Raw genomic sequence first — 15,706 nt, 5'->3', positions numbered from 1 at the left:
GCTGGTTGGAATTTCCATTGTTCCAGTTTGGAATATAAGATATCCATTTTTCGCGCTTATTGGGTTTACTTCAATATTGCTGCATTTAACCATGGTGATAAATGATAGCATGCAACTAAGCATTATTAGGAATGTGATGTGTATCTTGCTCTTCATTGGTCGGTCTGGAATTATCGTATTTACTCTTATTAAATTTTTTCTTTTTCTTAAACTTTGATTTATAATGTACGATTTTCCTGCCGCGATTTGTTTCTTCAAAATGTTTACTATCTACTTGTTCAATTTGCCCTGTCTTTTTAAATGGGTTAGTAACTTTACTCTTTACAAGTGGAGCCTGTCTATATATTGTGTCAACTTCAAAATCATGCCTATTTTTATTAAGGTATTCTATCTTATCAATTTTGTTTTGTTATACGTTAAAATCTGGGCTACCTGCATATAAAAATATGTCCGCTGGATATCGTTTAGTGCTGTTATGTTTGGTTTTATGATTGTATACGTATAATATTGTTTCAAATTTTGTACACCTATCTTCAATGTTTTGTTCGTTTCCGATAATTCTTAATTTTTCATTTACTGTTTTATGAAATCTTTCTATATCTGATACACCATTTTTACTTGTTGTTACGGAAATTTTAACACCTTCGGATCTTAACCAGTTTTGTAAAGCTATACACATAAAAGCTGAGTCTTTGTCTGCTTTAATTTCCTGCGGCTTTCCCATATCATTGAATATTTTGGTAATGGCTCTTTTTGCTTCTAGCCAATCTCTACTTTTTACTTCTACTAGGGAGGCAAATTTCGAATAAATATCAATACAAGATAGGAAGATCTGGTTTCCTGTGAGATAAAAATCTATCACGTATTTTTCCCTTGTGTTAAATATTTCAGGTGTTGTTTCGTATATCAATTTTGTGTCTCGATGTTCTGTTTTTGCAAGATTACATATTTCACAGTCATTGATAATGTTTTGAATTAGCTTTTGACTATCGGGGTAGTAATATTTTTCTTTAAACCAATTAACGGTTTTTTCAATACCTGGATGTAAAAGTTCCTTATGTTTCTTTAAGATTAAGTCCTTAAATTCCGCATAAGTTAGTATGTCAATTAGCTTGGTTGTACATCTCAATAATTTTGTGAAATTGTTAGGGCTTATGATTTCGATAAATGCCCTCTGAAAAATCAGAAAATCTTCATCATTAGGGAAGTAAATTGCACTTTTCTTGGTACACACATATTCCTTAATGAGATTTTTAGCGAATTCAAGTGTCATTTCTTTATAAATTATTTTAATCTTTAATTTTTGAAAGTAATGAGTTACACTTGTTGTTTCATTGTCGCCTTTTTCTATCTCTATTTGTCTAGAGAAGAAATTGATTGGTCTTTCTGTTATGGATATATAATTCAAATTATCTTCGTTGGCACTATGTATAGTTGCGTTTGCGCTATTTGCGACTTCACCAACCATGACTTCTTCTATCTTTGTGCGGGAAAGAGCATCCGCGACATGATTTTCTTTGCCTGGAAGATACTTTATTTTATAATCAAATTCATTAAGTTTGATTTTCCATCTTTGTAGCTTCATGTTTGGTTCCTTGATATTATTGAGCCATACCAATGGCTTGTGATCACTCAATATTTCAAATGGCCTTCCGAATAAGTATGAGCTGAAATATTTTGTCGCCCAAACTATAGCTAACAATTCTTTTTCAATAGTAGCATAGTTGATTTCGTGTTCGTTTAGCGTTCTGCTGGCATAACAAACGGGCTTATGATTCTGTGATAACACTGCACCAATAGCTACATTACTTGCGTCAGTTGTTAGAGAAAAGGGCTTTGAGAAATCAGGGTAGATTAATATCGGATCTGATGTTATCAAAACCTTTAGTCTTTCAAATGCTTCGATGTAGTCTTTGCATTTCGTATCTATTACAGCACCTTTCTTTAGCTTAAGAGTCATGGGTTTAACTATTTTTGCAAAGTTAGAAATAAACTTGCGATAGAATCCACATAATCCCAAAAATGACTTTATTTGTTTAGGTGTCTTAGGTAATGGAAAGTTTGTGATAGCTTTAGTTTTGTTTGGGTTGGGTTTGATGCCATCTGTTGTGACGATATGTCCTAGGAATTCAGTTTCTTTTTTCATGAATTCACATTTATCTAGCTGCAATTTCAAATTGGCTACTCTCAGTTTTTCAAAGACTTTCTTTAGGGATAAAATATGTTCTTCCAATGAAGTGGAATAAATAATAATATCGTCTAAATAGACTAAACAATCTTTGTAGATCAAATCTTCCAGAAGATTATTCATACATCTCTGAAAAGTAGCTGGAGCATTTTTTAAACCAAAGGGCATACGAGTATATTCATAATGCCCATGCTTTGTGGAAAAAGCAGTTTTTGCAATAGAATTTTCATCCATCTGTATTTGGTGAAAACCTTTAGCTAGATCTATTGTCGTAAAATATTGACATCTACCCAATTTATCCAATATTTCGTCCATTCGGGGAATGGGAAATTTGTCATTAACAGTTATCTCATTTAGATTCCTGTAATCGACTACCAACCTGAATTTTTGTTTCCCAGAGGCGTCTGCCTTCTTGGGGACCACCCAGATAGGAGAACAGTAAGGAGATTTTGATTTGCGAATAATCCCTTGTTCTATCATTTCTTTAATTTGTTTGTTGACTTCTTGGTCAACACTTTGGGGGTACTTGTAGGGTTTACGGTATACTGGATCTTCATGTTGAGTCTGGATGACATGTTTAATTGTACTTGTGAAGGTCAAATTTTCGCCCTCTTTGTACTGAATGTCTCTATATTCATATAGGACCTTCTATAAACATTCAACTTCCTCTACATTTAAATGTTCGAGTCTATACTCGTTACATTCACGTAACTCATTGTTAAGCGCGAAGTTGACTATATTGTCGTCAATGGAATCGAGATGTGTTACATCATTGTCCACTGTGTCATTAACAACGTTTGAAATGAGGCATTTAGATGATGCGGTCTCTTTCTTTTGTTGTTGACGCTTTGACTTAAAGCCTTTAGATGTGGTCTTAGCCTTTTGCATCTTTGGATTGATTTTCTCCACAGGAGCAGAGTCAATCTTTTGTTGTGGGTCGAGGCATTTGGATGCGGTCTCGCCTTTCTTTTCATCATACAAAAACTTGAATGTTTTTGACCCTAAAATTACTGTACTATTATCGTAGTTTATTTTTGCTTTTGTATCTTCTAAATATCTTCGACCTAACAGGAAATCATACTTGTCGGAAAATTTGTGGATATAGAATTTCTGAACAGACGGACAGACTGAAGTGGGTTTTATTATTATACTTTTCTTTAGTATAATCGGACCTTTAATAGTGTATACTGTTAAATTTTTTTCGTTTTCTTCTATGTTTTCAAAATTTTCCCTTATAATATTTATTGATGACCCTGTGTCGATCATTCCTTTGTATGTTTTATTATGATAGGATATCTCTACATAGGGACTGGTGTGTCCTTCTCTTTCACTTGAGTGTCCGAGGCAGCTTGATGAAAATTTACATCCATTCTGTACTGGTCACTCTCACTCTCGCGTTGACTTTTTATTGGTTTTTGATTATTAAAATTATTCGAAGTCGAGGGTTGGAAGTTAAGAGGATTATTTTGTTGGGCTTGATTCAAATCCCTTCTATATGCATGATAATTTCCTCTTAAATGATTTGGTATAGGACGGGGTATATACTGATTTTGTTGGGGTATATACTGATTTTGTTTTGGTATAAATTGGTTTGGATTTTGCGGTGGCTGGGTATTATTATTCGGATTCATGCCAGAATGATAATAATTTTGATTTCTATTATTGTAATATTTCTGGTAATTATTTTGATTATTGTTTCCCCTGTTACTATGTTTGTTCACTTCTGATTTGTTTAGACGGTGATTTTCTAAATTAGCATCATAAAGTCCTGCCTCCATTGATGCTCTTTTTAATTTGTAAATGGTATCAATATCTTTGCGTGCTAATGTCATGTAAATTCTATTCGGCAATTTTCGATCTATTACTGTTTTAACAGTCCTGTTCAACATATCTGTATAGTTTGATTTAACAACAGAATCATTTTCTAACTCTAACTTATCGAATATAATCCAATATTGTACTTCTAGTCTTTCTATGAACTTACTGATGCTTCCTGGATATGGTGTTTCCTCTAATTGTCTCATGATGGTTGTATATGGCCTGTGATCCTTGAATGCCATTGCTAGTGCTTCCTTCATCTCTACCCATGTTGTAGCTCTCTCTTGGGTCACGACCTCTAGTGCTTCGTCCACTAATATTCGCTTCACTGCTCCATATACGACATGTGCTTGTCTCGGGTCTTGTGTTGGATACAAGTTGAGTAGTTGTTCTATCTGATTTGCAAATCCAGATAGTTTTCCAGGTGTGCCATCGTAATGATTTAATTCTTTTATCTGGTTCAACAGTTGGTTTAGATGGATTTCTGATAATTGTGGAACTGCCATGATGTATTTGTTTTCTTTGGTTGTAGTTTTTAAATTTTTAATTATTTGGGTTTTTTATATTAGATTTTCGGAATTGAAAGTCTTTAGTTAACTTTGGTTCCGACCGCACGGGATTTTTGTTTGAATTCTTCTACTTTCACGTAGATTCTTTTACGGATCTCAAAATGTTAGAATCACTGTTTTTAATTCGCTAATCCTGGATAGTAAGTCATATAACGTATCCTTTTAATGGATTAGTACCGTACTAAAAGGACTCTTTTTATTTTTAGATCCTACCGACTGCGCCAATTAAGTAGTCGTAACACTCATAAGTTAAAAAAATATAATTTTATTTAACTGAATAATTACAACTATGATTTATGTTGAAGAACACCGACCGATTATAATTAGGTCTCAAACTGAACTCATTTTCTTATTCTGATTTGGTTGACGTTCAAGCCTCGGTACCGAGCTTTTCCAATATGGACTTTGGACTTAAGGGAAATGATCAAATGAAGAGAAAAAGCTTCTGACTCAATTGTTCTATGCTTCTCTTGGATCAAGTGCATTTGCTCTTGGATACAAGTGCTTTGGTTTATAATTTGACACTTTTGTTTTTCGCAACTGCAAGTCCGAAGTTTGAACGTGGGGATGTGATGTTTAGTCTACTTGTGGGTGGTTTATTGGAGTTGGGATTTTTCCACTCAACCTTGGTTTTGAGGATCTTATGACAGTCCGTTATGGTTCTGGGTTTTTTCCAGACAGTCAATTATGGTTCTGGGTTTTTCCATTCAACCTTGGTTTCGAGGATCTTATTACAATTTGTTCTTATCTGATATCTGTTGGGTACATAGGGAGTGTATTTGGGTGTACATACTGTATGTGTAGTGGTGTGTAGTGGTGTGTAGGCATATGCTTAAGTCTTAGGGACTTATGGATATGTCACTCCCCCAACCTTTGAATTTGGCCTGTCCTCAGGTCGATAAATTTGGGTATATCATAATATTATTTCCTATCTGAATATCTTCATTGACATTAGTTTCTAGGTGCGGATGTTCTTCTTTTTGTTTGCTATATTTGACAATAATTTTCTTAGGTACATTTTTAAACTTATATGTTAAATACAGACTTAAGCTAATTATCATGATGATAAATGTTGTAATGCATATAATTTGATGGAAGTTATAATGTTTTACATGGTCTCTTATCATTTCTTTTGTTTGTAAATGATTTATCGGTTCTAATCGTGTAACATTATTAGTGATATAAATTGTTTCTGTAAAATCTGCTAAGTTGTTTGAAATTAGAAACTCATCTATTTGCATGGTACAATTTTTAATTTTTATAATGTTGTTTCCTGAGATTGTTATTTGGTTATTTGTACAATCTTGGTTAACAATTGTTTCAGGAATATTCCATGTTAAAAGTATATTTGGTTCTATGTAATTTATTTGAAAGTTTCTATGGGTTTTAGTATATTTGCATTGAGTTTGTTCTTGTTTTATAAGTCCAATAATACATTTGTCGAATATTATTTTATCTGTATCTTTATAAAATACTTGGTTATTGAATATATAAAACTTATCGAATACTTGCTCGGTTAGAATATAGTTATGTTCATCTGGGTACGGAACTATTTGGAATATCGGAACTTTAGTGACTTCGCTAGGAACGTGGGAAATAATCAAAATTTCGTTCGTATCTGTTTTGAGCCAAGTTGATGTTTTTATCTTTAGCATTTTCTCCGAATTTACATGTCTCAAATAATCGTGTTTTAATAATTTTGGGTTAAAAATTCCCAGTCTGGTTAATTGCATACCTAATTCTATATCTTCTATGTATTCTGTGAACTGTTGAAGATTGAATATAATTATCGCAATTTGCTGGCTTAATTCTTTTTCTAATTTGAGTTTATTAATTATGTCGATGCCGCTGTTGATTATGTCGATAATCATATTTAGATCATGAGTCTTTACGGAGTCTTCTGACATATTATTAATTCTTTCCTCTAGTTCTTCTCTATCGTCTTCATCTAGTGTACCGAATAGGTATTTATAAGCTTTACCTACTACGTTTAAAAGACCTCGTTTGCTTCGCTGAATAATTCTTAAACCATTTATTTCCCTTTTTAGTTTATCAACTAAATATTGTATCTGTGGTACATTGGGATAATCATTTGCTTCAGTTACTAGGTTGTCGAACATTAGCATTGTCTTTGTTATATTTATACTCAAATAATGATATTCGTAGCTGGTTGGAATTTCCATTGTTCCAGTTTGGAATATAAGATATCCATTTTTCGCGCTTATTGGGTTTACTTCAATATTGCTGCATTTAACCATGGTGATAAATGATAGCATGCAACTAAGCATTATTAGGAATGTGATGTGTATCTTGCTCTTCATTGGTCGGTCTGGAATTATCGTATTTACTCTTATTAAATTTTTTCTTTTCTTAAACTTTGATTTATAATGTACGATTTTCCTGCCGCGAAAACACCGTGGCGGTCTAAATACCAAGCTGAACAAACGTATAGCCCACGTAAGGTGGCTAATATACGGTCAGCAAACGCCACCGGTTTGGTCGAAAGCTCTAAGGCTACATGCAGAGCTAGACCACTTGCTTCAATATCAGGAAGAATTGAAGACCCAAAAACTCGAGAAAACTTACTCAGAAAATACTAAAAATATAACAATAATTAATGAAGTTCCAAAACCAAAGGCATGTCCAGCACCAGCACCAGCACTAACGAAGGCTAAAAAGTCCTGCCCCCCGGACTGTGAAGGAGTCTGGAGTCCTCACTGCCTGGGGACTTGTGAGCAGCCATCAACATCATCAGCAGCCCAGAAATAGACAGCAGCGAGGGAGTATCAGCGTGCCACCCCCGGCGACGCCCAGCTGACACCAGGAGATGAACATCAGCAGCACTAAAATATTTACTAATTAACAATAAATATAAATATATATATAATTAAGTAGTCGTAACACTCATAAGTTAAAAAAATATAATTTTATTTAACTGAATAATTACAACTATAATTTATGTTGAAGAACACCGACCGATTATAATTAGGTCTCAAACTGAACTCATTTTCTTATTCTGATTTGGTTGACGTTCAAGCCTCGGTACCGAGCTTTTCCAATATGGACTTTGGACTTAAGGGAAATGATCAAATGAAGAGAAAAAGCTTCTGACTCAATTGTTCTATGCTTCTCTTGGATCAAGTGCATTTGCTCTTGGATACAAGTGCTTTGGTTTATAATTTGACACTTTTGTTTTTCGCAACTGCAAGTCCGAAGTTTGAACGTGGGGATGTGATGTTTAGTCTACTTGTGGGTGGTTTATTGGAGTTGGGATTTTTCCACTCAACCTTGGTTTTGAGGATCTTATGACAGTCCGTTATGGTTCTGGGTTTTTTCCAGACAGTCAATTATGGTTCTGGGTTTTTCCATTCAACCTTGGTTTCGAGGATCTTATTACAATTTGTTCTTATCTGATATCTGTTGGGTACATAGGGAGTGTATTTGCAAAGACACTAGAATAACAAGATGCGTAACGGCCATACATTCGTTTGGCACTATGCAGCCACTTTTTTGGTGAAGGCCAAATTTGCTCTCTTTCCGCTCGCTCACTTTGAGAGCGTAAGAAATATAAAAATAGAATTTGCTTGCTTGCGTGAGTAAAAACAAGAGACGAGAACGCGTATATGTGTGCGTGCTGTGCTAGAAGACGATTTTCGGGCCGAAATCAATTCTGATCGAAGAAACGAATTTACATATTTGGAGTTGTGGCCAATTTCGTAGCAATATGATGAAATAAAATAAAAATTCCCTGACTATTATAATAATTATTATAATAATAATTAAAGCAAATACAAAGGAAATTATTATAACTACTGTAATTTTAAACATAAATTTTCCAAAAAGAAGACATAACATTGAGAAATAAATATTTCATAAAAATAATAATTATTTTTTAATTTCATAAAAAAATAATAATTTAATTAATAAATAATAAAAATAATAATTTTATTAATAAATAATAAAAATAATAATATTTCATAATAATATTTCATAAAAAATAATAATACGTAGTAGAAAATAAAAATTAATAAAATAAATAAAAATATGAAAACAGTTCGTTGCAAAAGTCATATCGTCAGGCACGAAGTGCGGACACAAGCACTCAACAATCATTGCCTTATTAATTTTTCTCACGCCGCAAGCTGAATACCCTAATGACAAGTATTCTAATATAAAGTCATTTTCGAAATTTATTTTGTGATGTACATAGATTCGTCTATTACTATTTCTAAGCTTTATTTAAATAATAATAACGTTGAGGCAATACAAAACAAGAATTTTTCGCATGGTGCCAATTGATAAAAAATAATATAGATTTAAAGTCAACGAACTTCTAAGGTAAAGGGCATATTTTGTCAAATTTACAATACATGAGCATACGTGTGCACACATACAGTTGTATGCTATCACTGTATGCGTAGAAAAGAGCTGTTTGCTGTAGCGCTCTCCGCTCTTTCTCTCTCGAACAAAAACTCAAGAGAGCCTGGAGCCACCTCTAGAGCCACGGCCAAAAAATCGCGTGCCAAAAATTTGTATGGCCGTTACGCATCTTGTTATTCTAGTGTCTTTGGTATTTGGGTGTACATACTGTATGTGTAGTGGTGTGTAGTGGTGTGTAGGCATATGCTTAAGTCTTAGGGACTTATGGATATGTCACTATATATATAAGAAAAATTTTAAGACACATTGTAAAATGGAGCATAAACTACTATGCCCTGTTAACCCAATATGTCTCGTGAAGCCATAGCTAGATTCAGGCAGACAATAAGGTAAAAGAAATTTTTTTTTTTGATTAACATTGACAAAATAGAAAAAGAAAGAAAGAAAGAAATAATTCCCAATATAAATGTATATAGAGACAAATGGAATAAGAAAACTAAAAACATATATAAAAATAAAGAAGATTTTCTACCAAACTGTAAAAGTAGTATTGTAGTATGCACACATATCGGTTAATTACTGTACTGTATAATCATAACTTAAAAGCACATTGTAGCACTCCGTTACAATGTGTACATATACAGTCAAGCCCTAGTGTATGCGTAATACAAAGCTCCTACCTGCATATATATCTCTCTGTCTCATTAACTGTCTCTCTCTCTCTCTCTGTGCTTGCTCTTTTATTACAATCCGCAAACTCCGACGTTCGTCTGCATCAAAGAATCGCTCCAAAGCAACTGAGCGTCTATAGAATCGCCGGCGCGACTTAATGGCTCGATTTTCTTATCGCCGAACCCCAACACCAATGCAAAGAGATCCATGTGTGTGCGTGTGCGTGTGTCTGTGTATGTGTGTGGGCTTAGAGTCGAGTATAATGCTGATTTTCCAAATAGCTGATAACCGCGCTTAAGTACCATATAGTATAGTAGAATTCATTTTTGGCAATCTATAAAGCTATGCTTATTGCGTGACTTATTTTTATTGGTGCTATGGACCGTTTATTTTGCTATTTACAAAAAAAAATATTTTCTATTAATTTGGTGACTCTAAATTTAGAATTTTTCTTGATGTTTGGCCATTCTCCACCTCCTGGCATCCAGCTCCTGCTTATCCTGCTCATGCTGCTTATCCTGCTCATGCTGCTTATCCTGCTCATCCTGTGATCCTGATCTGTGTCTCTCTTTCTCTCTCTCTGGTAGGTAGCCTCTTTATCGTCTTTTTGGCCGCACTGCTCGTTTTGGTGACTTGTGTGTGTGTGTGTGTGTGTATGAAAGTTTTCTTGCTTTTGGGGGAAAAAACCTATAATTCTGGTGAACCCACCTCCGTGTAACTTGCTCCTCCTAGTATTCCAAACGTGTGTGCATTGCGTTGTCGTCGTCTTCAGTTCTTCTGTGTGAAAATATAATTTTCCGAAGCAGCCACTTCACAAGTGGTTTACTGGAGTGTATGCCTTCTTTTCGGCGGTGTTCTGGTTTCAAAACTATATTGGTTTATAGTTTGATTCTCTTCCTCCGTGTCCCATTCCTTATCGTCATCCACATCCATCACCATTATGCCATTCAGTGTGGGAAACTTTATGACGGGCAAAGTTATGCCCTGCTGATTGCCTTCATTCATCAGCTTCTGGATGAGATTGGCGATATCCTCGCGCTTCTTGGTTACTGTGAGCAGGTCAAACCAATCGATCAGCTCCCTAATGGGCAGCTTATAGTTAACGATGGGTTTTGTGAAGAATTGCTCCGCATACTGCAGCAGATAGAGGCCGCAATCGGTGAGATTCTCCTGCTGCGGCACCTCCACAATGAGACCTGGCATATTATCCCCGTTGAAGATGCGCGCCCGCTCTTTCGGATACTTTGCCTTGTACTCGAAGTTGAGGTAATCATGCAATATGGCAATATCTCGATCGCGTGAGTTGCCCTTCAACGAATCAAAGATGAGAATCAATGGCTGTTTGATTGGAATGTCTTCGCCGGGTGTCTGTACATCATGGTTAACCACGGAAGTCTTCAGGTTTGGAAAACATATGATGGCCAGTATCCAATGGGACTTCTCGTTGAATGGTATTATGATGAAATCCTTCTCGAATATATTCACGGTTCGTGTCCACTTCTTTACCCTTTCGTGACGCCTCTTGGCCACCGGCTCCTTCGTGTTGTTGGGACTCGTCTCTGTGGTCAATCTCATGTGGAAAAATGTGCTAAAGATGTGCGTCCTATCGCGCTGACCCTCTGGTATGATGTTATTCTTTAGCCAGCGCAGATAAAAATCAATGATTATGTCGTTCAGAAATGAGCCTTCCTTGAGACACATATAGTCCTTAATGGTGATGCTCAGGCCACCGGTTCCGGTGGGCGGATATGTGAAAAGCGTTGGATTCTCGTCGACGGAGAGTCTTCCCTCTGATTGGCCATTGTCGGCGGCGGTGGTCTCCTCATCCTCGCTGCTCAACAGCACAATGACTTCATCGTCAAAGTCCCTGCTTATTATCCAGTTGCTGTTCCGGCGCAGGCGACTCTTCTCTGCGCGTTCTGCAGGTGTGGGTATAGTGTCACTAGTTGCTTTCTCGGCTGGCGCCGGTATGGATGCAACATTCGGTTGCACCCGCGATTGAGATCCACCAGCTGTCTCTTCAGATTTCTTGCTAACAGTGGCATGTGCGACTTGGTCCTTCGACTGGATTGCCTGGGAGATTGCGACAGCGTCTCCAGCTGGTTGCACGCCCTGAAGACCATTGCTCTTCTTTGGAGAATTTGAGGTGTTACCCGTGGGGGTTTGATTTCCCTGTTTATTGCCAGATGAACCTGGGTTGTCTTGAGCACCAGCAACTTGATAACCATTGCTGTCCTCTGCAGAATGACACTTCTTCTGTTTCTTGGTCTTGGGAGTATTGTCGTCTTGATCCACCGACGATATCACTTGGGCAGTGCTACTCTTCTTTGGAGAATTTGAGGTGTTACCCGTAGGGGTTTGACTTCCCTGTTTATTGCCAGATGAACCTGGGTTGTCTTGAGCACCAGCAACTTGATAACCATTGCTGTCCTCTGCAGAATGACACTTCTTCTGTTTCTTGGTCTTGGGAGTTTTGTCGTCTTGATCCACCGACGATATCACTTGGGCAGTACTACTCTTCTTTGGAGAATATGAGGTGTTACCCGTAGGGGTTTGATTTCCCTGTTTATTGCCAGATGAACCTGGGTTGTCTTGAGCACCAGCAACTTGATAACCATTGCTGTCCTCTGCAGAATGACACTTCTTCTGTTTCTTGGTCTTGGGAGTATTGGCGTCTTGATTCGCCGACGATATCGCTTTGTCAGCATTGGTGTCTCCCGGAGCGCGATGTCTTTTCTTGTGCTTCTTGCCTTTGGTTGCAGATGGCTGGCAACCATTGTTGGCCACCGAAGTCTCCGATGGCTTGACAACCGCACGAGATGGTGGCACTTCAACGGGCACCGCGTTGGGAAGAGCGGCACCAGCGGACGCCTTTGACTGATGCACCTTCTTGTTGAACTCCTCCGCATGGGAAATCGTATCGGCAATGGTATCACCGATGGCGAAGCCCACCGATGGCTTGACAACCGGAAGAGATGGTGGCTCTTCAACGGGCACCGCGTTGCGAGGAGCGGCATCAGCGGACGCCCTGGACTGATGCACCTTCTTGTAGAACTCCTCCGCCTTGGCAATCTTATCGGCAATGGTATCACCGATGGCGAATCCCACAGAGACCACCAAATGGATAATACCACCGGCATTCTCCATGCAATCAATCGTGATGTTATCCTCCATATGAAGGTTCATCTTGAGAAACAGCTTTTGCACTGTAAACGCATGGATGGGCAGCTTGAAGGTGACGATGTGCTGCTTTCCAGTGCTGTAGATAATGAGCACCTTGGCACTCCGTTTGTCCTTATCCGTGTCGGCTCGATTGATCAGCAATTGACGGGAGACTATAATGAAGTCGTTATGGGCGATTCGACTTACCATTTTCGGAGCCGATTCAACACAACATATGTACGCTAACGTTATGAATGTTATGAACGTTATGAGCTCATCTGAAACTGAAGTTTCAGAATACGATTGCAAAGTCTCGGGCTGCTTAATGTACAAGTTCACTGGATGGGTGAAGTCACCTTACACGGTGACTTCGATCACTATATTCCTTTCATTTTGCAACCAGTGTGATTTATGCGATATTTGATACCACAAAAATTTGGTTTCTCCCGATTTTATGATTTGTTTAAACGGCGTACCAAGTATCCAAAAATCATCTGAGAGATCGCGTGCGGAAGGAGGCCGAGTGTCGGAGTGTTAACAGAAGGATCTCGGAAGTGTGAACGCGCGGTCAAACGAGAATACCATATGCACAATATTGACCCTGATGTTGAAAGAAGAAGCACCATTATCACCCCTGTGGAAATTCCGTTAAATTACGTTTCGGCCATTCCTTCGATGTGGCCGTCACTTCATTCCAGGGGGGGAGGAGTTACCGATATCGCAGTACAGAGTATAATAAATGAAATGAAAGTAAATGAAATATTAACCAAGTAACCTCTGATTAAAGTGTGTGGTAATCTGCTGGATAGGCTGAGTGGTGTGGAGGCACCCGAGAAAGCAGCCCAGAGGATTGTGTGGCAACCGTACCATTAGTAGGCCAAGGCCAAAAAGGAAGAATACGGACCACCGCGCCCAGTTCAACTGTTCACTAAATTCACTCCTCACAAATGAAACATAAACGAGCATTAAACATAAACTAATATAAAAAAAATATTGTCCACAATTATTATTCGAATTTTCTAAAAAATCTTTATCTTTTCTCAGATTTTAAGATGAGTACACACCTCAACACGCATACATCAATTGTCAAGGTTGAGTGAAACCACATTTACATCCAGTTTACGCTCTTCGAAGATTAAAAATAAATACCGCAAATACCTTATAATTAGTTTGCGCTTTCCTAAAAAAATTAAATTCCGCTGATACGTTTCAAGTATTAAGTGAACAACTCCGGTGCCATTGGTGTAGTATGCGCCTATGTAATATTAAGAACATTTAAGTATAATAGCATACTAACATATAGCAGCACTTTTTTTCTATGTTTATGTTTATGTTTATGCAACCAATAAGGCCCAAGGCGGATGTAACATGATCGTACACTTGAAGGCTACAAAGTATAAGTGCATGGTCAGCATTCCCACGCCGACCAAATGCATAATACATAAGTACATAGATCGCTCTCTCGATAAGCCTAGATATATAAGATATACATACATAAGAAAGCCGCTCCGCCGCTGGCGTATCCGGCAGCGCAGCTACGCGGCTTAGCCTAAGACGAAATATATTCAAAACTCACAACGCAGACACTGTAAAGACGTTGAACTGGCAGAACCATTTCCGCCAAACAAAAATTTAATAAAAATCAAATAAAAACCTAATTCAGCCTGACGGCTGCAATCAAAACCAAAAGACTTGTGTTATCAATGAACGACCCATTACATGGCGACCGTGACAGTCGTCCAACGATGGACAAATTAACGAAATAAAAAACACATATTGGAGGAAAACTGGACTGGAAGGCTGAGGAAGAAGACCGAGGAATCATTACATGGAACTTACAATTGCCAAAACTAAGGAAATATCTGAGTGAGTAGAGTTGTATTGAGTTATGGGAAAACACCGTGGCGGTCTAAATACCAAGCTGAATATACGGTCAGCAAACGCCACCGGTTTGGTCGAAAGCTCTAAGGCTACATGCAGAGCTAGACCACTTGCTTCAATATCAGGAAGAATTGAAGACCCAAAAACTCGAGAAAACTTACTCAGAAAATACGAAAAATATAACAATAATTAATGAAGTTCCAAAACCAAAGGCATGTCCAGCACCAGCACCAGCACTAACGAAGGCTAAAAAGTCCTGCCCCCCGGACTGTGAAGGAGTCTGGAGTCCTCACTGCCTGGGAACTTGTGAGCAGCCATCAACATCATCAGCAGCCCAGAAATAGACAGCAGCGAGGGAGTGTCAGCGTGCCACCCCCGGCGACGCCCAGCTGACACCAGGAGATGAACATCAGCAGCACTAAAATATTAACTAATTAACAATAAATATAAATATATATATATATAAGAAAAATTTTAAGACACATTGTAAAATGGAGCATAAACTATTATGCCCTGTTAACCCAATATGTCCCGTGAAGCACAATACAAGTAGTATTGTAGTATGCACACATATCGGTTAATTACTGTACTGTATAATCATAACTTAAAAGCACATTGTAGCACTCCGTTACAATGTGTACATATACAGTCAAGCCCTAGTGTATGTGTAATACAAAGCTCCCACCTGCATATATATATTTGTAACGTAGATAAGCATTGATAATAAGCATAAATAAGCATCGCTAAGCTGCAGGCTACGCCGGCAGCGCTGCATCCCGACCTAGGCTAAGAAATCTTTGTATGCAGATCTGGCAGTCAATTACGATTTGACTTCGAATGGAGCGGAACCTTCCCTGCTTCTAAAAACAGAAATAAAAATCGAATGGAGCGGGACCTTCCCTGCTCCTAAGAACTGAAATAAAAATAATATTATAAAAAGAAATATTGCGCAGTTGGTTTCAATGCAAGCGGCAACTACAGTATACCCAAAATGGGTCCGATAGACACTAAAACTGTTGACTCAACAGCAAATGTT

At 37.6% G+C, this 15,706-nt stretch overlaps 1 protein-coding gene across 1 annotated transcript; it reads right to left on the bottom strand.

The window, feature by feature from the left end:
* Positions 1–10,449: 10,449 nt before the first annotated feature.
* Positions 10,450–12,984, bottom strand: LOC117148895 (ubiquitin-like-specific protease 2; the record flags this gene model as incomplete). The annotated part of the gene is made up of 3 exons (XM_033316601.1): positions 10,450–11,819; positions 12,210–12,451; positions 12,611–12,984. Coding segments are annotated over 3 exons (1,986 nt in total), but the record flags the coding sequence as incomplete, so codon positions are not given.
* Positions 12,985–15,706: the final 2,722 nt, after the last annotated feature.

The sequence above is a fragment of the Drosophila mauritiana genome, chromosome X, assembly GCF_004382145.1.
Source record: "Drosophila mauritiana strain mau12 chromosome X, ASM438214v1, whole genome shotgun sequence".
Taxonomy (NCBI): domain Eukaryota; kingdom Metazoa; phylum Arthropoda; class Insecta; order Diptera; family Drosophilidae; genus Drosophila; species Drosophila mauritiana.
This window is presented reverse-complemented; position numbering and strand designations above follow the sequence as displayed.